We start from the raw sequence: 23,699 nt of genomic DNA, 5'->3' as shown, positions 1-23,699 counted from the left end.
AATGTGTTTTATTACTTCTTTTAATTGGTTCGCATTTGATGCAATTTGTTATACGTACTTATGTATGAATCAATAAAAACATAGAGTAGATATATTCTAGACCTCGCTTCCTATAATATGTGTGATCTATATATTTGTTTAAATACATTTAGTCAACCTGAGTGTTAAAACCCAAATTTAATAGTAAGAAATATAATATTCAAAGCCAACTATCTTCTGCTATGGCATAGAACAGAGAGAAGTCTATTGATATGTAGTCACTTAAAAATGATGAAGTGGTTATGCATGGTTGTCTCAATTTAAGGGAAAGTTACGAACCACAATGGTTCTAAGAAATTATAAGGTTTTCTAGAATTGGTTCATTTTACACTTTTGTTTCATTTTATACAAATATTATTTTAAGTTCAAATGTATGATATGACAAATAGTGACATCATTACACCCTGTGTGTCAACTTTTTTTTAAAAAAAAATTATCAGTAAGCAAGTAAGATTGGTATAGATTCTCATTATTTATTAATAAATAGATTATATGGGACATAAGGCTACGGTAAATTGATAGGTTTGTATACTCCAATATATTTGCATTATGTGATAGATAATTCATTTGGGAACGATTCATATATAGTGCGTGAGGCTCTACACAACCATTGTGAAAACGATTTGATGGCTAATAATACATCATAGAGAGAGGGAACCGAATAGGTAGAGGGACCGATATATACATGTATATACTAAGTACGCACTTACATGATGGAAGGGAGGACGTGGCACACGTGGGCCTTTCAATTTTATAATAACAAAAATCTAATTAGTCCACCATGTTTTATGGAAAATCAATGGTTGTGAATGGACTTGAATTATTTATTTTCATTTTTCATCTAATCTAAATAAGAAAGAAAAAATAGAAAAAAAAGTATGGTGGGATGATACGTACGTACAAACATACATGCTGTACAGGTACACGGACCGAGGGATAATTTAAGAGAGATAAATTGATTTGGTAATTTTGTACTCGTAATATAGATCTATCGGTGGTTGATTTGGTAATTTTATAAAATAGATTTAATGGTTGAAAATAATGGGTCTATCCAATTAAATGAAAATCAACGGTTAGATGTTTAGAATTTTTAGGATTTATCAATGCGCCACGTGGCGACTTATGAGTGTTTTTAGGAGCACCACGCGACGGCTTGAGAGCGTTTGTAGAAAGTTTCATGGACTTTTAGTATATAATAATAGATAATAGATAGATTAGGCTTAAAATATTCGTCTCGTAATTTACCCGCAATCTATATCAATTAGTTTTTTTTTATATTTAATACTCTATATATGAGTCTAGATATTTGGTAGGATAGGATGAAAAGTTTTTGCCTTACGCGTTATTATCAGAAAAGGACGCCAACTAATTTTTGTTGCTGCCAGATGTCAATAGTGGGGTGTGGGGATGACGACGATTCATAACCGACGGATTTCGGTGGGTGCGGTGCGGTGGACGGACAAGAGACACCCAAGACAAGAGTGTGCTAACCATGCCGAACCAACCGTGTGCAGCAGATGGAGGATAATTTTCTATTATTAAATATTTTTAATTGAAGTGTGCATGCAATACCAAATGAAGAATTGGCAAACACCGGTGGAATTGGCCAGTTGGCCCGGCTATTTTCAGCTATTTCATCAGTTTATTTGTTTCACATATCTAAAACAGTGTTTCCTGAAAAAAAATTATTTTCTTAGAAAAATAGTACAAACACGCGCTCACTCACCCCATGAACGTACATACGCACACTACCACTATGAGCACCTCCTAAAGACTGGGCTGTCATATCTTGAGATTGATGAAGTCCTCCGGAAGATTGGACCGATATATTGACGAAGTCACCATGGGCGCCTCGTTATCGACGGGTATGTAAGAATAATTAGCCGTAAATGCGAACACCTGTATCAAATCTAGAATTTGAACCCGAGAGGGCTGGTTACAACACAAGAAAACTAGCCAATTGAGTAATGCTCCCTTAAAAAAATTATGTAAGTATTGCTCAAATCCCTAGTTCTAAGATATTGTTATTAAGTTCATTTACCATGTTATTTAATTTATATCTACTAGCCGAAAACCTGTGTGTTGCAACGGATTGTTAAAATAGCAAAATTAAGTTCTTGTTAAAAATATTTTTTTAATTAATTGAAACAAAATCTTTCATCCTTCGAAAGAAATATCATGCTTAGAAAATTAAAGAGGTACCTACAGAATTGCAAACTACTGACTCACCCAAATCCTAATATCCTCCCAGCCTGTATATATTACAGCCTACACAAGCAGACACTGGTGGAGGTGGTGATGGTGGTGGTGTGCAATTGAGATCCCCTGCAGTACTGCACACTCCCCTGCATGTGCAGTACTGCAGGCTGACATATGGGCCCGAGGGCTATGGGGCCTACATGTCAGCCTGCAGTACTGCACATGCAGTACTGCAGACGACCTATGTCCGGTGGTGTGGTGCTTCTGGGTTATAATTCATTTTCAGAGTTCTATAACTATAATGAAAAATCTGACTTTTAGGGAGCTAGAGATTCTACGAATAGCTACAGTTGCAGCCACCATAAGCTACCTAAACATGCCCAACTTTTAGGGGTTCTATATGTTTCGTTGATGCTTATACTTATAAGCCAAAATTTGATTTTTAAAACTTATTTTTAAAGTTGATTTTGTGGTTTTCTCATTGTGGTTTATTTTACAACATTTGCTTTTACGTCGTTATGAAAACATATATAAAATTTTACCCATAAATTATTTTTTCTAGTAAATTGTACGAATAAGTATAAGGATAAACAAAATGATGGTTCCGCAAGTATTGTAGTATCAATCATACCAAGCCGAAATAATATCAATCTCATTTAGTATCTTAATTTTTTTTCACTATTCCGATCCATACGATCAAGTTCTTGTGTAATGTCCCGATCCTACGTAATAATGTGAAGTATTTTTAAAATCTAATAAGATCCCGATCATATGAGACTGTCACTCAAAATGATCTACCTAATATTCCGACTAGTATCTTTGGCTTGTATCTAATAATGAAACATTATTTAGTGAGCTTAAGAGTCTGAGACTCTGAGTAGCTCGTGAGAATCTGAAAATAAAAAACCTTTATTTTTCAGCCTTTTGACTTCAAGCTTATTTTCTAAATTTTATAATCTGGATGATAATATGAATTGTTCTGGAGCTTCTCATAATTAGAGTTATGTCACAGGCTCTCCAAACCGAGCCAGACCGTCCTTGAGCAGGAGATTTTTTTTTCCACTGCACGTATCAGCGCACATATATATCAGCCACATTTTGCCCACGCTCTGCTTGTTGGTCCAGCTAGCGAGCCTGATGATGATGACGACTTGATGAGATCTTTTGTGCCAACAACTTCCTCTAGAAAAGCATCTAAAAAATTGCAGATGGATAAGACCAGACCAAAATACCTTCCCTTTTTCTACATGTGCATGCCTACTACATCTAGATACGTTAAGCAGTCAGTAATCCAACAGCTATGGTGCCATTAATTTTCTTTTTATAAGCTGCTGGATAGGAAGGGCCTGTTTGGGTCAGGATCTATTTGGCATAGTTCTAGTTCTAGCTCTACCACCTCTTCTGAAGCTAAAGTCCAACCAAATAATTCCAGCTCTATCTAAAATAGGAGCAGAACTAGGTGGAACGCTGTCACAAAATAAACTAAAGAAGTGGATGGGTTTAGACTACTCCACAACTTTACTCTAGACATAATACTAGAGTTAAATTTAGAAGTTGAAGCTCTACTTCGAAGAATACGTGTTGACGACATTGGATTCAATGCAAAGGTCTTTGTAATATATACGCATGGCCATCTTTGCGATGTGGACTATCGGTATGTTTGGCCACTTATAGAAAATTCTTTAGGTTGAACAACTGCTAAAACAGGGTCACAAAATCAGTATGGTGATATGGTCCCTAGCCTTTTATATTTAGAAAATTATTTTATATTTGTAGACTGGGTATATGATTATATATGTGCACGCCTACCGTGATCCCTCGGTGAAAAACTTTTGATGCTTTAATTATAGCCATGTTTGGGGGAGCATTTTGCTTCACATTACAAACCAGTTTTAGATTAGGGATTTGTAACCCGTAGAGAAAAAACTCACTCAAATGTCCGTGTAATGTTCCATAGAGCTTAGTAGATTGCTGGTGAGCCAATAAGCTCAATAGTATCTGTTCTATACTCCCTCTTCCCAACCACCACTCCTTTATTTTTTGCGTGCACACTTTCTAGACTGATAAACAATATATTTTTTTAAAAAATAATATATTAATCTAATTCTATTTTTTTAAATTAGTACTTAATTAATTATATGCTAATCTATTGATTCGTTTATTCTGAGAGAGGGTTCTCAACCCTCAATACCGAATACACCTGTGGGCATCAGCAAGTATATGTTAATGAGGGAAGCAGGTCCTCTGACTTAACTGCTGTGCAAGTTGAGTCACTGACATGTGGGTCCCATGTAAGTCCCACTTTTTTATGGCCTACATGTCAGTGACTCAACTTGCACAGCAGTTAAGTCAGAGAATCCCTTTCCGTTAATGAGCTCAGTATTAATGTGGGACCGTGCTATGGGTGGTAGTAGGAGCAGACATCCTCCATAATTCTTATTTGCTCGAGACGGCATTAAGGTGGGGTCCACAGGATTTAAAAAATCATCGCTCATGGAAACCCTATGGATGAGCTCAGGATCAATCCCTAATTCCTCTCAACTTCTTCTCACTCTTTCCACCGGCACCACATTCTCCTTCGCTGTGACCCAGTGTCGCATTCTGCTATGTTCCCGCCCAACACCGCAATCCGCTCCGTCCCCGCCCAATGCCGCAATCCGCTCCGTCCCTGCCGGGAGCCGCAAACTTGTCCGTCGCCACCACCCAACGCTGCAATCCGCTCCACCCCTAACATCGACGCTGCAATCCACTCCGTCCTTGAAACCGACGCCACATTCCCCTCCAACCCCACCACCCAATGCCGCTGCTTTTTTTAATTTTGCTGTCAAAAAACATTGTGTACATGTCATATTTTATTTCCTTACTTAAGGTAGTAGTGAAGATGAAGCAATGAAGCACTTTAGCCGATAAGGTTTAATTTGAGAATGATAAATATTTTGGTGTCCTTGGTCTTGGTGTTATTTGCTTACGTGATGATCAAACTGGGATGGAGAAAGTAGTAAGTAGGGACATTTAATGCTTACTAGTTAGTTTTATATACTCCCTCATTCCTAAATTGATTATCATATAATGAAAACTAAAATTTCTCAAATTGATCATCGTATAACCGCATGGACATGGATTTCATCGGAGTACAATTAATACAGCACGGGAGAATGTGTGCATGCTAAAGGATGCGATTATGCATTGTTTTTAATCGATGCATTTATTACGGGAGAATGTGTACATATTGTGCATGGCGTTAAAATTATCCTTGGTCTTGATGTATAAACATTATAGGGAGATCAATATGGGATGAAGATAATAACATATTAACATTATAGGTGCCCTACCAATAAGGAGTAGACGGCCCCGTTGTTTCGCTTATTTGTGGAATAAGCCAAACGATATATTTGCAAACGAAAAATAATTTGTGAATAAAACTTTTATATACATGTTCTTAGCGATTTAAAAACAAAGATTGAAAAATAAATTTTGATGAAAAAAAACCTAAAATCAACTTCAAATTTAAGACTGAAAATTTAAATTTTAGCTGATGAGCATAAGTACAAGTGAAAAGATGAGGCGTGCTTTCACACACGAGCCGACTTGTTTGATTGATCCCTATGAGCGTTATTGCTACCGCCATTAAACTATTGAGCTAGCTCTATCAACAGCAGAAAAGTAGGGTTCTATCATAGTATTTGTGTTAAGCACGATCGCTTTCCACGAACTATAATCTTGTTTATCCACAACCACTTTCCACCTTCCAATCTGTCGTCTTAAAATTTTGAGATGCACCTTACACCTAACGCATAACCATGTGACGTTGATTTAACAATTTGTTACGTCGAATCATGGTTGATGGTATCTTTCACCCTGAACCTTTTATTACTGTGTTTAATTTAAACCTCACTAGTGAACTGTCCTAGCATATCTGATGCAGCACTGCAGCATTCAGGTGTATCCAGAGCAACAACTCGGGTACTCGACAAAATCTCCAGGGAACAGCGGAATTATCATGCGATTTGAGTTGAACTCATAAAGCATTTCGGAGCACACATTTCATCGATCAGAAAAGTTAAGATCGAACTGATGTATACTATAAAACCAGAAATAAATAAGATAGCAAACTGGCAGTCAAAATTGGTGTTTCCAATGCAGGACACGCTTTGGGCGGTGCAAGATGAACTGGAATACTAACATGTTTTTCCCTGCATCATAAACAAAAGGTGGCAAGTATCATGAGTTACTTGCATTAGAGCATAGCTCTTCAATCAGTTCTTTTCTTTTCTTTTTCTTGTCGATACGAAACCAGCTCACTTGTCGTCTCATGAGAGCACTGCCATCCAAATCATCATAAAAAACTGGGAGGAGCCCAGCCGAGATGGCTGAGTTGGTTTTGCTGAAATGCTCCAACCTGAGCTCCAGAAGCCATGGCTGCCATATCAATGCCGATATTTCCAGCCAACGGCGGACAGGCTGGCTGATGCACCATGGGTTGTGGGTTCTGCACCATGGTCATCGTTGTCGGCTGCAGTCCGTGGGGCATGGCTGGGAACTGCAGGTGAGCAGGGTGTTGAACTGGGCTGAAAGGGGCATGACCATTGTGCGGTGGCAAGTATGCTGTATGGGGAGACATTGGTTGGCCCATCATGTTGTAGAATGGTGTTGACGGCATGACGGGAATATCTGTAGGAGCCTGAATCCACACATCTGCTGTTTCAGCCTGCAACCAAGCACAAATATTATTCATGTTAAGGTACAGCATGTGTCAAAATTATGATCAGAAAAGGCTTGGTCTAAGGATGAAATATATAATTACCTGAGGGTTGAGTGTGTAAAGATTGTTGTCCTTATATTTACTCATATTGGCATCTTCGACACTACCAGTGCCACCAATTACACCAGTATTGACTGGGTAACCATTCTGATTTGTAAAACCACCGTATCCAGCAGGGCCACCAGGGAACATTTGCTTACACTGATGAGGTGGTCCATATTTCATGCCATTGGGTGCTAGCTGTGACGTTCCGTTTGGCATTACCAAATAGCTGCTGGCACTTGGCAATTGTGTAAATGCTGGATTGCTTGAATAGTTTTGAACAGCCACTGGAGGCACATAGTATGGAGAGAAAACATGTCGATATGGCAAGCAGTTTGGATATTGCGATACATGCATGTGGTACATTTGAGGCACTGGGTGCTGAGTTGCTGCAGTAACAGATAACTGATTGAAATTTGCAGCATGCAAGCCCATCACCTATCAACAGAGTTTCACACAATGTCACAGCTGCTAAGGAAACATTGATCTTGGACAGTGGATAAGCCCTAAGAAGAAAAAGCTAAACATCCAGTACTATAACTACAAGTAAATGCTGGAGCCATCAGTCAAGATTAGTCCAACCATTGATAAAACATAATTTCAGGCCAAAAGTGCAAAAACAAAAGATAAAATACTAGCAGGTAGTATGGAAAAGCAAGCTGCGTTAACAGCTTGGATTCCCTTTTAGCTTCTTTGGAGCTGTAACAGATGTTCACATAGACAAATGCAGATCTCTGATGCTTCTGAAACTTCTAATACAAGGTCAAATAACCAGGTTCTCAAAAACCGTTGCATTCACAATCTGCAAATAAATCTAGAGGAATCCAGACTTGAATATAAAGGCTGTTTGCTTAAGTGTGCTTTATGAATGTAAAATCGAAAGCGACGTATAGCAGACAGGCAGACACCAGATCATAATAACCGGACTTGAACATAAAGGTGGCATGGTGGTATTACCTCAGACGGATAAGGTATATTTTGGGTCGCCTCACTATCAACAGCTTTAGTGATAAATGGCATCTCATACCTAGAATCTGGCTCATATTCCTGGTACACGAGAAAAAGAATGAATGAATGAATGTCAGGTAAAACCACTAAGCTGAACCACGAATAAGAAACACTGCCATCCACTTAATATATTCTATCCACTTAATATATTCTATTCACCTTAAAGTCATGCACTGCTGAATTGTCCTGATGCTGGGGTTGAGGTGAAGAATGTGAGACCTGGGTTGAAATCATATCATTTGTCCTATGCTCTCCAAAAACACCTGGACTCAAGACCTCCATGTCCTCAGTCAATGGGTGCTGATATTCGGAAACTGAAACAAAGGAATCTGATTTCGGAAGCATGACACAAGAGCCAACAAGATCCGTCTGGTCAGTAGGAGGCACATCATCAGTTGATCTGCAAGAGTATAATGCGTCAAACTGCAATCAACGAATAATTACATGTGGCATGTCTCAGATTTAATTTGGACACAAGGATAACTTCATAGTAGAAATCTGAACACTTCAACAATAGTTATGATGCAAGATTATATCAAAGAGAAGATGCAGCAAAATCACCTTGAAGAAGAATGGGCATTAAACTCTCTGTTAGTTGAAGCATCAGGAGCTAATGTAAAAGCCTTCGACTCAACATCACATTCAAAATTACCAAATATAAGATGTGTTCTTTCTGAGTCTGGTACCCTGAGGTGTGCAGGTATGATGACATGCTCATCTTCAGAAACATTAGTTTGTGAAAGCTTCTTAGACAAACCAGCCATGTGTGCCTGATTACCATCAACAGATGATGCAGCACTAGAATGTACCACATTATCTGCATGATTGGCAGGACTGGGGCTTACTGATTTGGGTTTCCACTCCAATTGTGGGTTCACTGCATATAAACCACAATATCTGTTTAACAAAAATGCAGTTCTCCAAAAGATGGAAAACTAACTTAAATAATCTCTGCCCATCTAGAATTGTCCAAATACTTTGAAAGACAGTACATAAGAATTTATACAAAACTGAATGGCAACAATTAGCATCATTGGTTTTCAGAAAATATAAAACAGTGTTACATAGAGAAAATGTACAATGATGTGGATATATAATACAATAAGGCTCCAAGTCAAACTATGCATTGCTAACACTGGAAATTACTCAAATGAATATATTTTGTCATTAGCATGTTATGCTAAGCAAAGTGACCTAACAGGCTAACAGCTACTGCTCTGTTCATTTTTGAGCAGGAAAGAAGTTTATGTCCGAATGTGCAACAAAATGACATACCCACCATAATTGTACTTTTTACACATCTCAATTCCCAACCAAGTAAGTTTCCATGGAAACGCTAACCTTTTGGATGACCAACAGGAGTATTTGGCTTAGAATGATATTGACTCGAAGAAGATGGTCTACTGCTCAAGTGTGTAGATGAACTAGGACGGGAGTTTTTCGATGATACACCAGAGGATCTAGATTGCTGTCCATTTGAAGCATTCTCTTTTGTTGCTGTACTTGTTGGCACCTTAACTGAACTGTTTGAAGTGGATGTATTTGTTGCTGTATTATCAGATGGCCGTTGCCTAGCACCAACTACTCCAACCTCACGCTTTATTGCTCCAAAAGTCCCAGCTGATTTAGAACCAGGAGAGGGTACATGTATTGGATCTGACGAAGAGCAGCAAAGTTCACCAGTAAAATTATTTGTTCCTGATGGCACAGCAAGCACTCTGTTCTGATTACCCTTTGCTAGAACTGCATGTGAACCAACCATTGTTGTAATCATCCCATCAGATTGTCCCACTGTTTGGTCATTAGAAGGCTTGACTTCTTTGCGTCCATTATCAGCTTGAGCTACCCCACGTCCATTAGAATTTTGAGTAACCGGATGGCGTTGTGCAGGTAACTTTTCAGTTGAGCTTCAGAGAAACATGACAAAGACATATATGAACAGAAGTGATACTGGTGAAATTTTTGAAAGCAAATTCAGTTTCCATGAAAGAAAGCAAGATGTCAAACCATAAAGCAGTGAAACGAATAGTGCTATTAAATATTCAAGTAAATAACTACTGGTTGTGAATTGTATAATGCAGATAGAATAGCACATGGGAAAGAAGGCATGTCATTCAATTACACAATAAGTACATCTACAGATGTATTATAGTTTGTTCTATACAACTGCTAACACAATTTTTGATCATTTGATTACCTCAGCTGACATATTTTTCTATCTGTGTAAATACTCAAGTGCATATTCCAAAGGGAAAATATTGGAAGCAATATGTTTGATATTGGAAGCGATCTGTTCATTTCTACTATCATGCATACTCTACCTTTTGTCTCCAATATTGGAAGCGATCTGTTCATTGCTTGGGACTCCATTATGAAATGATCCTGGTATAGTCTCACCAACTACCTTCTGTCGATTGTCTTTCACAACACGAAACTCCCTAGTGACTCCTACAAATATCAGCTTTTAAAAATTAGACTATATAGCGCCTTGAATTGGTCACAGAACAGCTAAGTAGAACATAGAATAGTTGTTATTACTGGTAATAACAATAACTTCTACCCCAGGAGTCCAGGCTATGTTGAAAATGAGTAGCATTCAAGCTAGTAGAAGCTATTTTACAACCACCAAAAAGACAATTTATTGTGATGTAGAAGAGTTGCCAACCCTCCATAAATTCCTTATTTCATAACTGTTTGCCCAGGCAAATATATCCATCGTGTTAGTATGGCAGTGTAGAAGTACACTTACAAGCATGCAGTTGGTGGTAAGATGCCCAAGGGGCTAAGAATACAAGGAAACATGCATTTCTTTCTGTCTTAATCAACGATTGGCTGATAATTTGAATAATAACTCTGATTAAGCAATGTAAGGGTTTTCCCAAGATGGCATTGTTTGCAGATGGAATTCACAAAACCAATCACATGTCAGCATCAATAAAAACGATAATGAGCAAATCCAGTAACATATCATCTCAGATACCACAAGCTTGCACTTCGGGCAACAATAAGATGCAAACATTAACCACAGAGCACACTGTACAGAAAAAACAGAAGTGATCCTCTAACAGGGTAAAAATATTCACGCAATGCACCTGGAATAAGTACCACAGAAGACATGTTCACTCACTAGTTATTAAAAAGAACACTTTATGCTATTTACTTATGAAAGTTTACCAGGCAATGAATTCCGAAAGTAACCTCCTTTGTTAGTGTTCCTATTAAAAACTCTTCCAGGTCTGGCCCATTCTGCTTGCCTTTCCTTTTGTACTCTGGGATCATTGGAACCTTGGTGACTTGTGTTCTGCAATAACAGAACAAGCTAAGAATAGGAAAAGACTTGGATAAACACAGTAAGTCAGTAATCACAAATCATATTGTTGATGCCTCATTAACAAAGTAAAATCCTAAATATGAAATACATTTTATATCAAAATAGCAACAGTTAGCAGGCTATAACATTTTTGAGCTTTTCTTAATCAGAAAGCCAGTAATATTTATTAGCAAAAAACTAATAGCCAATTTGTATATCAAGTATGATATCCAAATCTAGTGTGGGCTTCCACTGCTAAAGTACCAACAGGACACGGTACAACGAAGAACCAAATTTTTACTAGTAGTGTCCACATTAAAATCCTATGACCCTTAAGAGGAAACATCCATCCATCTAAAAATTTATTGCAAAACACAAACATCAATCCTTTTAATTTCAGACCTAATAACAGGAAGGTCTGAAAAAAAAAGCAGCACTACTTATTATAATAATAAACAATAAAACGAGGTTTCACATAAGGTCGAACACAGTTAAATTCAAATATTAAACACGTTAGCATTCATGCATCATCATCAGGAGCGAATATACACAGCACATTCAGAACCCCATCTCTTTGTTATTGTCATGTCTCCATCAAACACAGGATCGGACCTAATCGCGGGGGCATAGGGTTTCAGCTGAACTCCAAACTGCACCCCCAACCCACAAATCGAGACGAGATTGGATTGGATTGGTTAATAAGAACAGAGATAACGAAATCGATTAAACCCTGAACGGATCTCCAATCTGCCCATGCCTCTTTTATTTTTTTCGTCCGAAACTGACCTGCCTCATCTCCGACCGGTCGACGCGCGCGGGTGGCATGGGGCTGGGCGACCTCGCCGGCGAGCGGCGCGCCGTCTAGTCTAAAACCTCCCACCCCCCGCTTCACCGCCTACCTCCTGGGCTGCTTCCGCAGTGGGAGTTACGGTGCGGTGGCCGGAGTGACGGCGGCGGCGGTGGCCGGGGAGGTGGGATTACGGCGGAGGCGGAGGTGGGGAATAGGGTAGAGAGAAGGGATTTGGGAGGGGTTGGGAGGAAAAGATAGATTATAATAATATTTATATATAACGTCGGTTTTGTCGAATTTTTTTCCCCGGTGAAAATTTGCGGTTTATACCTCGCTTGTTACCAGGATTTTACTTTGGGCCCCTTTATACTACATTCTTTTCGTTTTACACTCCATCCGCTCTCTCCTTTTGCTTTACTTTAGAATTTTTCCTCTTTTCCTCTTCTTCTCCGATTTCGACATGGCGTTATTGTTGCGTTTTCCCTATTTGTTCGATAGTACCAACGTGGGCAACAGGCTGGTATTGTTGCGTTCTCCCTATTTGTTCGATAGTACCAACGTGGGCAACAGGCTGGTAGCTGCTCGGCGCAATGCCATCCGATATCGCATTGTTGTCATGTTCTTTGTAGGCACTCTTATTTCATGTCCACTATTGTTGTTGTGCAAAAAGGCTAACGAACGCCCGCGTGCCACTCTTTTTAGTTTTTTTTGAATTGGGCTAACTTTTCTTTTTTTTTCCCTTGACGCACTTGGACTTTTGCGGCCAAATTTAAGTGGCTACACAAGGGCCTTGTGGCCCAACCTCTTTTTTTAAAAAAAATGAATATTTCTATATACAAAGTTTCCACAATTTATATTTCTATGTATAAAGTTTCTATACTCTATGCTTGTTTCTTTGTATAAAGATTTTATACTTTATGTTCAAAGTTGGTATGTCCAAAGTGTACGCATATAAGGTTTCTATGTATAAATAAGTTATATTATATATAGTTTGCATGGCAAAATTAAAAAGGTTAACAACACTGGCTGAAAAGGGGAAAGGCCAACATGCCCACAATGCATGTGGTGTATTCACGAGCACATTAGACTTCCCCGTTTTGTGGTCATTGGCGCCTTTGAGATGATGAAAATTAAGATTCAATAAGAGCACGCAAAATGAGAAAGTCATTAGCGCATGATTTTTTTAATCAAACTCGAAAATGGATCTATTTAATATTTTAGAGCAACTTTTATATAGAAAGTTTTGTACAAAACACACCGTTTAACGGTTTAAAAACATGCTAACAAAAACCGATATGGAATCTGCATCTTAATCATACCATGATGAAATCATCCTCTTCTCTTTTGTTTTGCAGCATTATCCACAACCAGTGTTGGCAACGTAAGTGTGTTTGAATTCAATGAGAAGTTCAGAAAGAGTTCAAGGTGAAGAAAAAGAAAAGACGGGTCCAAAGTGAAAAAGTATGCAACTTTCATAAGCAGAGTAGTCCAAAATACAATGTAGTTCTATGTTTCTACATGCTGCTCAAACATATCTGCGCAAAAGTAAAGCCGAATATAAAATAAAAAACATTTTGGTCTGTATTTTCATTTTCTCATTTTTAACCTTTTTTTTCTAAACTAAAATGAGCAAATTTAGAACGTTGAGCAGTGGTGAAGCTTGAAGACAACTTTGAGGGGGCTAATGTGCAAAATTAATTTGGTGTACGCTATTTACTGTTACCTTTGCTACTACAATCGTAAACAAATATTGTAGTTTTTGGAAAGTTGGAGGATCCATAGCTAAGCATCCACGCAGCTCTGCACCTCAAGTTAAATCCATTATTGTCAAAATGGTGTAGTTGTGCATGTGTGTATGAATATGCGTCTTTAGTGTGATTTTTTTAGTGGAAAAATATAAACGTCTTTAATGTAGTTAAAAAATATTGGTTTGATGAAACTTTTAACTGAATACTAAAAAAATGTAACAAATGTTAATGAATCTATATCTTTACCTATTATAAAAATTTAAGGTGTTTTTGCCTCTCAAAATTCGTACATCATCCTGATAGCGCACGCTTTAAGTTTCCATCTCCGTTCTGTGTAGTAAAAAAAAGCAACTCACGTCTGACTCCTTTTTTTTATCCGCAACCGTTTCTTTCTGTGTTTTTTTCCGCGTTTTTTTTTCGGCCCAGTGTTTTCCGATCCCTTCTCCACCTACTTTTTTTCCGTCCGGTTTTTTGTGGGCCCAGTTTTTTCCACCGTCCGATCAGTTATTTTTTTTGTTTTTTCATTTTTTTTGCTGGCCTGATTTTTTTCCCTTCTCCACCTGCTTTTTTTGTCCGATTTTTTAGTGGATCGCATTTTTTTTTGGTTTCGTTTTTTTTTCAATCTCCTCATCGGCACGCCTCAGCCCATTTAACTTGTTGAATTTAATTCTATAGGTAAGTTTGGTTTGCTCCGATTTTAGGAAAAAAAAGGGAAAGAGAAAATCGAATATATCAGAAAGCCCTCGAGAAGATTGAAAAACATTAGGTCGAATTGAATGGGGAGGATCAGCTCCGGCATTGTATTTTATGGAAACGGGACTACTTTTCCGAGGTTAAAGACAATGGTAGGATGTGCAAGCTGAATGCCGAAGAGAGGTAGCGTACTAGGGCGGTTGTAGGATGTGCAAGCTGGACCTGCATTATGGGTTGCGCCGAAGAGAGGTAGCGTACTAGGCCGGGGCTGAAAAGGAAGAAAGAAATAAGCTTTCCACCCAAAAACAATAATAATTTTTATTAACTTTTTAATTATAATGTATAGCGATCCCAATGTATAAAATTATTACTCAGCTCCTAATAGTTATTGTATAAAAAAATACTTTACCCGTTGCAACGCACGGGTATTTTTTCTAGTATATTATAAAACTACAACTTTCTCAATATGGTCCATATATTGAGAAAATCTTGTCGCATTATTATAGTTTGCATTTGCATATAGCTTTGAAAAAAAAATAGTTGTCATTTGTAAAACTTACTCGGTTAACATTCCTACGGTCCTACTCACTCGAGTCTTCTATTTAACATGATTGCTGACACCCATTTCCTCATAGTTATTTATAATAGCCCGTCAACAATTGGTAGTTTTCTCGCGACTGAGTGTGTTCATAATTCATAAACCCATTGTCCTTGAGTAAGATTGTGTGGTGATGCCAGGTTTCCTTTTATATCAATATGGTTGATCGGAGTTGGTGTTCAATTATCAACAAAGCAAAAGGTGTAACGAGATTGATTGGATGATGAAGGTTAGACATATTGGATGAGACTGTAATCAGGAGGACTAGGCATAGTGTAGTGTGGAGGATGGATGCTCCTACTTTTGTCCATCTAATTCTCGAGTGGAACAACTTTAGTTAATTAATACAACACCCTTTCCTAAGGAAACAACATAACTTTTGGAATATCAAATACACAATATTTCCCTTTTGTGCCATTAGTTTGAGGGCATGAAAAATGTTTTCCCTTATGTAGAGATGAAAACGATATGAAAACGGATGGACACCACATCTGTCGTTTCTGTTTTCACTTTTTTCTTCGGAATCAGAAACCCCAAATAAAAAAACAGAATTGAATATTGTCGAAATTGAAAACATAGCGAATACAAACCGACACGGATACAATAATGAAAATTTATCGGAACAAAAAAAACCCATCAAACTTTGTCAAGTCCACTTATTGTCTCAAGTCTCAACACTACATCACAAAACACAATCAGCTAGGATGCTAACTTAAATTGGGTTAGGCTATTAAGGGGGTGTTTGCATCCAGGGACTATGTCACATCGGATATTTAGACATTAACTTGAAGTATTAAACATAGACTACTTACAAAACTAATTATATAAATGAGAGTTAATTCGCGAGACAATTTTTTAAGCCTAATTAATCCATAATTAACACATGTTTACTGTAGCATCACATGGGCTAATCATCATAGATTAATTAGGCTCAATAGATTCTTCTCGCGAATTAGTCCAGGGTTATGGAATGTGTTTTATTATTAGTCTACGTTTAATACTAATTAGTGTCCAAACATCCGATGTGACAGGGCTAAAATTTTAGCCCCATCCAAACAGCCCCTAATATGATGGCCTTTGTAACTCTTAGAAATTCCGAGAAATTGGTTGGACAAAAAATTTCCACGTTTGCTTTTGTTTCTAAAAATTTCGGCTGACAGTTTCCGTTTTCAAAAACGGGTTCAGAATCCAGAAAATTTCCGAACTGTTTTCATCTCTTTTCTATATGTTTATTTTGGATTTATTTTGCATTATAGTTTTGTATGAGACAATCCTAGATAACAATAAAGTTATTACTTGAGATAGATAAGTGTAGTTATTAAATATAAATTAAAAAGTCATGTACATAAGCCTAATGTAAATAATTAGTGGTACTATCGTCACAGTGTGATGATAAAAACACAGGCTCTTTCATATTTGCTATTTTCATTTGAATTACTCTCCGGTTTATAATGTTTGACGCCGAATGCTGTCAACATAAACTTCATGATATAAACCAACGGATGGGTAAACTACTACATATTTTTTTTTACCCTTTTTTATATTTTAATACATTGTATGATGTATTTACATAGTCCTTCGCTTGAGCTGCGCTGTCGAGTGGAAAATCGTGATTATAATACATCATTGAGCTTAATCACCTCATGTTGTGTTAATCTTAATCACCGTGTCTTCGTGTTAAATGAATGTGTATAACTAATCTTCTCTGATAATTAAACATAGAGCACGATCAACAAGCAACAAGAAAATAACTTCCAATGCGCATTGACTGCAAATTATTGTAGCAGCACACGCTTAGGGTTGGGGGCCAACAACAAATTTTCTCGTTGCAAATCCAAAGTTGAATTTTTGAATTGCAGTTAGCAAGCATGAAACAGAAGACAATAAAACAGCACATTAAACGATCTATTCAAACTGTAGCTGCCCACTATACCTACAGCTATCCTCCTTGTGGTTAATCACATGTGAGGAAAATGATTGTTGGAAAAAGCTGATATCAAGCTTAACCCAACTGCCCACTCTCCTCAAATTTCTATAGCAGGAAACACTTTCGGCAACAAACGCACAGCATATAAGCAGCGTAATGCCGTTACACACAATCCTGCACTCTGCTTAATAAAACCTTGCATTCTAAGGTATCAACCATATCGAAGGCACAAGAGTAAAAATTGAAATAACTAGCAAAAGGCTCAATAGAACCCAAGGTTTCTTCGAATATTCTATATGCCCTCCGCAATAGGCGATGTAAATCAGTAACAAATCAAATAACCTACTTTAATGCATGCGAAGGACTGCCAAAAAACATTTATATAGTCATCTTTGAACCAGGAGCTGGCACAGAGGAGCCAGGCCTGCTGTGAAGATGACGAGCAATACACAACAGCTACAAAGAGCATGGTGTGGATCAGCACAACACGGAATTGGGGCTTGCAAACAAAAATATCAAAGGTTTGTCATTCCATATTCAAGAAACGAAGTCAATATTCCACACATCAGTTAAGGACAAGGTACAACAAGAACATCAACAGCATATACATCAGTTTTCTTGCTACCAGCTCTATAGCTACTGAATCAGGAATATGCCACGGGAGTCACTGGGATTTGGGCACTGGCTCCAATGCCTCAATCATCACAACACTGTTCCCCCTGACAACCTGCAAATGATTTAGGGGCATCAGCATATAATCAATGTATATATTGCAACTTGCTAGTAAATCTCCTTGCAATAAGTATAGAGTTTAAACAAATAAGCAAGTGATTCTTCACAGAAGGCTTACCACCATTCCAATATCAGTCTTGTCATTTCCATTGACCTCTACCGTGTTGTCCACCACCAAATTCATAAACTGATCGAATCCACGGAGCGTACCAACAATTACACGGTTTGCATTCAGCTTGACTGAAAAAAAAGTTGAACAGTGTTACAACTAGACACTAAAGAGGACTCCTCAATGTAAAAAGTACAATATTGAAACCCATCATTTCACCAAGATCAAGGTGATGATGATTAAAATAATGAAATGGCAAAACACAATTGGATTGAGGTGCATGACCCTTTCTAGTCATATACTTGTAGACTTCAATAATGAAGCTAAAAATGAAACCACCAATCAAGGAACCAGTCTTTTCCACTAAGGTCAAAATGACTAAGGAAACCTTAAAACATCACATATATGGTGATACCAAAGAACATTTCAGCCATGATGTAGCCATCTTACAAACAGGTTATGAGCAACCACAAAAAACTTGAAATGTTCATTCAATACCAGCAACATTATGGGCCTCGTCTTTACATAATAGTATGATTGACACAATGGAAGTTTAGAGTAGCAAAAAACAGATAACCAGAAAGAAATCACACAATAATACCATCTAGCATCAGATGCGAAGTTTGAACTATCATGTATCATGTAGAGTGGTAATACAACAGTAAATACAAAATGGTCAGGTTTACTTATTTTTTCCCTCGACAGCAACCCAAGATAAAGAAAAAAACAGTACTGTGCAACTATTATGCTCAAAGAAATGAGATGATTTGCATAAGCCGGCAAGTTTAAAAAGATTGATATGGCAGCCTATCAGAGTAACTATGACAATAAAAGCCTCATTTGGAATGAATCCATAGCTTTTTGGATATCATCATCATGTAGAGCAGCCAACCAATTTGAAAGTAAGAAGGAAAATCAATCACAGTTAATTACAAAGGAAACATGCCACTGAAATGAATAGAGTAGACACAGGAAACTGAAAAACAATGAAATACAACACTGTGGATATGAGAACACATGAATGAATGATAGCATAAATACTCAGACTAGATGTTACCATGAAATGGCATATCACAGAATGCCCATCAGAGTAACTATGACAATAAGCTTCATTTGGAGATAAATCCATAGCTTAGATATTGAGTTCATCACTTAGGGCATTAGGACATTGGAATACCAACGTAGAAAAGACAGCAAATATAAACAATCTAAAGAGGACATAACTGACAACAGCGACTCCACGCCAAAAGAAGATAACAAAATCAGGGCGCCTCTAATAGGGCTAATTTCAGGCCATAAATGTATGACCAATTGGTCAAAATGCATAAGCCAAGAACCCTAAAAACATACAAAAAATTCAGCTAATGAAACAAAATGCACACCCTGAACAACCGATCTATTGCTTTGAGCAATGAACAGCTTACCACAGTTGAATACCTATTCATCCTTGTTTTGAGCAAGAACAGTTTACTACACCTATTCATCCCATTCAAAAGCTTTGGCGCAGTTCTAGCTATCAGTAAACTATCTTCCAAAAGCGAATCTACCCGAGTACTACAATTACAATAGCTAAACCACGAAGGATTATTAATATTATTTTACTTACTCTGGAGCTTCTTGTCCATGTACCTGGCGACCCACCAAAGAAAAACTCAAATCAGTAAACCGAACACCAGTTAAAAATCGATGGAAACACACGTGAGGGAGAGAGAGGAGACGGAGGCTTACTTCTTGAGATCCGGGGGCTGCCCCGATCGGCTCATGACGGGAGTAGAGAGGGGAGGAGATCTGGAAGCGCCTCCACTCCTCTCGGCAGCAGCAAAAAACCCTCGCGATGAGGAACCCGAGCCGACGCGTCCAGTTTTAAAGCGAGGAGGCGGAGCAGCCGCCGCCGCCGCCGCCTCAAAACCCTAAAACTCCCGGCCCACGACTGAACTGGGCCCGTACCATCGTGGGATGCCGTCGGAGTTAGCGGCCCATGGCTGAACTGGGCCGTGAGAGTTGGCGGCCCATGACTGAGCTTGTTGCCTTATCCTCGTCGTCGCCGCGAGAGATCACCTCCGCCGCGCACGCGAAATCCGGCCGACGACGACGACGTGACGTCACGCGCCGCAGGCGAAGCAGCACGGTCCACCACCACCAGATATGCCGCCGCCCACCGCCCTTCTCCCCGGCCGCTCCGCCGCCCCGCGCCCTCCTCCTCCTCCTCCTCCGCCGCCGCAGCTTGCGTCCGCCGCGAGACTCTCTAGGAGGCCCCTCTTCAATGCCGCCACCGCCGTCGTCGTCCGGTCCAGGAGCAAGGACGAGGCCAGCTTCACCGACCGCATCCTCGACTACATCGAAGGTGCGTTTCCCCCCTTTTTTTTTCCCCTGAATCAACACAAAATAAATTCTCGATTCTTCAGTTGCTGGTGCAGGATTCATGGGCACGGGTAGCCGTGCAGTGATGCTATAAAAATGAAGAAAAAAAATATATCAAACTTGTTTATGTACTTTGGTAGTTTGACATGCAATTGCTGTCATTACATTGCCTTGTCTGTCAGTGGACGAAGTCTTTAAAATTAAGCTGATTTTATTTTATTGGACAGCTTAACTAGCTAAAGCATTATGTGACTTAGTTGCATTCTTCTGAAATATTCGTCGTATAGGGGGTCCAAAGTTGAGGCGGTGGTATGGAGCGCCCGATTTGCTTCCCAAGGATGGGAGTGCTGAGGATGGGGAGGATGAGCCTTCAGGTGCGTAGAAACAGTACGCTGCGTTCTTTTTTTTTTTTACCCTTTCCTAGACACTGTTTCTTATTTATTGCAAATTTGGGACGAGAAATAGATATCGAGGAGCCTCGAGATGCTGTGCTAGTCACCAATGGCGATAGCGAGATTGGACAGGTTGCCATTATTCTTCAAGTTACTCTTTTGTTCTGCTGCAGATTTGCTAACGAATCCAATGTTCACAAAGCCTAAAAGTTGCTTGCCATTCACTAGTGAGTAGTGACCAGAATATTATACTACAATCTTGATATGTGGGTACACAGCCACATGATCAGATCATTGGGCAATAATTTGAAACTTATACCATCAACTTATTGTTTCAGGATATAGATAATGTAGATCCACAGCCACATGTCAGGCGAGTAATTTGAGATTTAAGATTGGTGTATATAATTATTTCCATATAATATAATATCCTATATGGATTTCCGCTGAATATTCTTTCTATGCATATTCTTATTGGAGAAACCATTTTATGATTCAATCATTTCTCCTTTTTTTGCTGCATGGAACACAGACGTGCATGCACACCACCATACCCGCACACACACATGAGTGGCCCCCTTAACAAATGCTCAAGAGACAGTCTACGGATAAATTCACTATCAGGAATTTAGGAGAGTAAAACCGAGCCGTAATTTGTTTTTCTTTTGGGAGGTCGCTTTTGTGGCAACTTCCATCTACTTTGACAGCTTCTTGTTGAAGTAAGAAAGCTTGTATATTTGTACGTAACCCTTAATCTTAAGTAAATTTGGTTGGCCTAGCTTGGGTCGGCCCAGAAAGACTCCTGTTCTTTGTTTTAATAGTTTTCTTAGTGAACCTTGCAAGTTCCTTGTTTTCATCTTGAGTTACATGTTCCTTTTAACTTTTCTCGGTTGCTTCATATTAAACTGCCCATATTTTTTTTCAGATGGTGATATTATCATTAATCCTGAAAAGGGCCAGAATAAAAGCATTAGTGAAGGACAGGCGATCCACTGAAGAAGCATTTGGAACTTACGTGGAGGTGACAGCTTGTAATTCACACATATAGCTTTAACATGCTTTTCGTTCTTGTATACCACCTCTTTGGTGCATCAGTTATTAGAAAAAGGCCATAGATGTTTTTGGATGTTTTCTCATCATGCTTGTACTAACAATTTTAGTGAAATATTATCCTCATAATCACTTTCTCTGCTGCCTTGTAGTGCATGGTTGGTAATATGGAAGATAAGTCCTTCACAAAGAAAGCACTAAGGGGTGTTCGTGCTATAATTTGTCCAGCTGATGTATGTTACAAACTTTGTTTTCTTGGCCTATTGATTTATCAGATTACCTAATTACATTGACTGCAATTGATGATTAGGGTATTGGTGGGGTTTAGTATTTTTCTTAGATAACGATTATTAGATTTGAGTTATGGCATGAGAGATTGTGAACCATTTCTGTGCTCCATACTTACACGAAAACGTCGTATCGCTTCTAGAGTTCCCTTTCCTTCCTCATTCTAAGTTTTGCTTCCTTTAAACATTTATGCTTCAATAGGATGGTTTCTTCTCTGACTTGGACCTCAAGGGTGTGCAACACATTGTTCTGCTATCCCAGGTTTCAGTGCTTTTGTAACTTTGTCTAATCCAGTTCAGCTTAGATTCAATCACCAACCATATGAGATCTTGATAAGAATGCAGCTCTCTGTCTACAGAGGTAGCGGTGGTCTCCAAGCTATTATGAACAGCAAACTGCGGAAACTTGCTGAGAGGGATGAAGAAGTGGTTCTTGCATCTGGGATCCCATCCACGATAATCAGGACTGGCTCGATGCAAAGCACTCCTGGTGGTGATAGAGGTTTCGATTTTACAGAGGTATCAGCATGGCAATTATCTTACTTTAGTAACCTTGCACAATGAGCTAGGCAAAGACATTCAAATATTATAATGTTCGTTATGTAATATTAGACCATTAGTAGTTCCCTTCATTCGAAGCATGCTGTAGTTTCCACCTAGCAGTTTGAAGAGGCAAATTGATAAGAATATTTTCTTTTGGGAACATCAATTTGGTTTGCTGCTCTGATGTTCTGCTTTTTGGTAAACTCTCATATGATTCTTGAACTATGTAGGGTGCAGCAGCCAAGGGAAGAATGAGCAAAGAAGATGCTGCTACAATCTGTGTGGAGGCCCTGGACTCCATTCCCCAGACAACACTCATTTTTGAGGTAATTAGCTCAAGCATATGCTTCAAGGTTCTTATTTTTTAGATAATTACTAGCTCAAACAAGTTTAGGGCCTGTTTCTTATCTTCCGCGTATACTTCAGGTGGCCAATGGTGACGAAAAGGTTACTGACTGGAAGGCATGGTTTGCTGAGCGGACGAAAACGGTGACAAGTTAAGTATGATTGAAATGCAGTAATTTTTTTGTTGGGAAAGAAAGGATTGCGGTATTTCCACCACGAAGTCGTGTGGCAACGCAGTTGCGCTGAATCTGAAGCTCATTTTGGTTGTGGTTCTCTGAGTTTGCATTCTGAACTCTGAAATGGTGCTATGTACAGACTCACCTCTCAAAACCTGTGAATATTATGTAAATCGCACACGGTCGATCATGGTACTTGTACTTGCCCATTTATTCATGAGAGATTGAAAACTTGTGCTACTGAATTGAAATTGCAGGAAGCGTATTTCTGAAGGACAAAACGGAGTGGTCTCTTGACACGTGATTAATTAAGCATCAGTTAATTTTCTTTAAAAAAAATGGATCAATATGAATTTTTAAAACAACTTTCGTATAGAAAATTTTTGAAAAAAATACTGTTTAGTAGTTTGAAAAGCATGCCCGCGGAAAACGATAGATGTGAGTAAATGGGTTGGGAAAATGGTGTGCCGAACTTTAGTACTCCCTCTGTATTTTGAGTTTTTGTTTGCAACGTTTGACCACTCGTCTTATTCAAATTTTTTTTGCAAATATAAAAAATGAAAAGTTGTGCTTAAAGTACTATAGATA

At 38.6% G+C, this 23,699-nt stretch overlaps 3 protein-coding genes and 1 non-coding gene across 5 annotated transcripts; 1 reads left to right on the top strand and 3 right to left on the bottom strand.

Moving 5' to 3' along the window:
- Window positions 1-6,216: 6,216 nt before the first annotated feature.
- On the bottom strand, window positions 6,217-12,393 carry LOC4333093 (GBF-interacting protein 1). Its single transcript, XM_015776970.3, has 9 exons — window positions 12,147-12,393; window positions 11,225-11,351; window positions 10,372-10,498; window positions 9,392-9,957; window positions 8,612-8,927; window positions 8,210-8,450; window positions 8,000-8,089; window positions 7,043-7,480; window positions 6,217-6,946 (listed from the first exon to the last, which is right to left on the bottom strand). The coding sequence occupies exons 1-9, from the start codon at window positions 12,183-12,185 to the stop codon at window positions 6,575-6,577; spliced, it is 2,316 nt and encodes a 771-aa protein (XP_015632456.1). The 5' UTR covers window positions 12,186-12,393; the 3' UTR covers window positions 6,217-6,574.
- A 4,756-nt stretch (window positions 12,394-17,149) lies between these two features.
- LOC112938449 (small nucleolar RNA snoR135) lies at window positions 17,150-17,297 on the bottom strand. The gene has a single exon (XR_003241649.1). It is a non-coding gene; the product is annotated as a small nucleolar RNA snoR135 (small nucleolar RNA).
- Window positions 17,298-17,616: 319 nt separating this feature from the next.
- Window positions 17,617-19,793, bottom strand: LOC4333092 (probable small nuclear ribonucleoprotein G). Its single transcript, XM_015772477.3, has 4 exons — window positions 19,686-19,793; window positions 19,564-19,586; window positions 17,967-18,088; window positions 17,617-17,843 (listed from the first exon to the last, which is right to left on the bottom strand). Exons 1-4 carry the CDS (start codon window positions 19,718-19,720, stop codon window positions 17,781-17,783), a joined length of 243 nt encoding a protein of 80 aa, XP_015627963.1. The 5' UTR covers window positions 19,721-19,793; the 3' UTR covers window positions 17,617-17,780.
- A 226-nt stretch (window positions 19,794-20,019) lies between these two features.
- LOC4333091 (uncharacterized protein At2g37660, chloroplastic) lies at window positions 20,020-23,356 on the top strand. 2 transcript variants are annotated; one of them, XM_015772476.3, is made up of 9 exons: window positions 20,020-20,301; window positions 20,606-20,692; window positions 20,784-20,842; window positions 21,636-21,731; window positions 21,913-21,993; window positions 22,250-22,309; window positions 22,393-22,566; window positions 22,821-22,916; window positions 23,017-23,356. In XM_015772476.3, exons 1-9 carry the CDS (start codon window positions 20,103-20,105, stop codon window positions 23,089-23,091), a joined length of 927 nt encoding a protein of 308 aa, XP_015627962.1. In that variant the 5' UTR covers window positions 20,020-20,102; the 3' UTR covers window positions 23,092-23,356. The 2 variants fall into 2 exon arrangements, with proteins under 2 accessions (XP_015627962.1, XP_066165135.1); XM_066309038.1 differs by lacking the exon at window positions 21,913-21,993.
- The last annotated feature ends 343 nt before the right edge of the window (window positions 23,357-23,699 follow it).

This window comes from Oryza sativa, chromosome 3 (genome assembly GCF_034140825.1).
Source record: "Oryza sativa Japonica Group chromosome 3, ASM3414082v1".
In the NCBI taxonomy this organism is placed as follows: Eukaryota; Viridiplantae; Streptophyta; class Magnoliopsida; order Poales; family Poaceae; genus Oryza; species Oryza sativa.
Note: the sequence above shows the minus strand (reverse complement) of the source record. Positions and strands in the feature narration are given on the sequence as shown.

Excerpts from the sequence above, each read along its gene's own strand:
- LOC4333092 (XM_015772477.3), bottom strand. The coding sequence starts at position 19,720 with ATGAGCCGATCGGGGCAGCCCCCGGATCTCAAGAA. Across the intron at positions 19,587-19,685 it reads CAGCCCCCGGATCTCAAGAA|GTACATGGACAAGAAGCTCC; the intron begins GTAAGCCTCCGT and ends GTGGGTCGCCAG. Across the intron at positions 17,844-17,966 it reads AGACTGATATTGGAATGGTG|GTTGTCAGGGGGAACAGTGT; the intron begins GTAAGCCTTCTG and ends AATCATTTGCAG.
- LOC4333091 (XM_015772476.3), top strand. The coding sequence starts at position 20,103 with ATGCCGCCGCCCACCGCCCTTCTCCCCGGCCGCTCCGCCGCCCCGCGC. Across the intron at positions 20,693-20,783 it reads TGGGGAGGATGAGCCTTCAG|ATATCGAGGAGCCTCGAGAT; the intron begins GTGCGTAGAAAC and ends GACGAGAAATAG. Across the intron at positions 22,917-23,016 it reads AGACAACACTCATTTTTGAG|GTGGCCAATGGTGACGAAAA; the intron begins GTAATTAGCTCA and ends CGTATACTTCAG.
- LOC4333093 (XM_015776970.3), bottom strand. The coding sequence starts at position 12,185 with ATGCCACCCGCGCGCGTCGACCGGTCGGAGATGAGGCAG. Across the intron at positions 10,499-11,224 it reads CTTTCGGAATTCATTGCCTG|GAGTCACTAGGGAGTTTCGT; the intron begins GTAAACTTTCAT and ends TGATATTTGTAG. Across the intron at positions 8,090-8,209 it reads CAGCAGTGCATGACTTTAAG|GAATATGAGCCAGATTCTAG; the intron begins GTGAATAGAATA and ends CTCGTGTACCAG.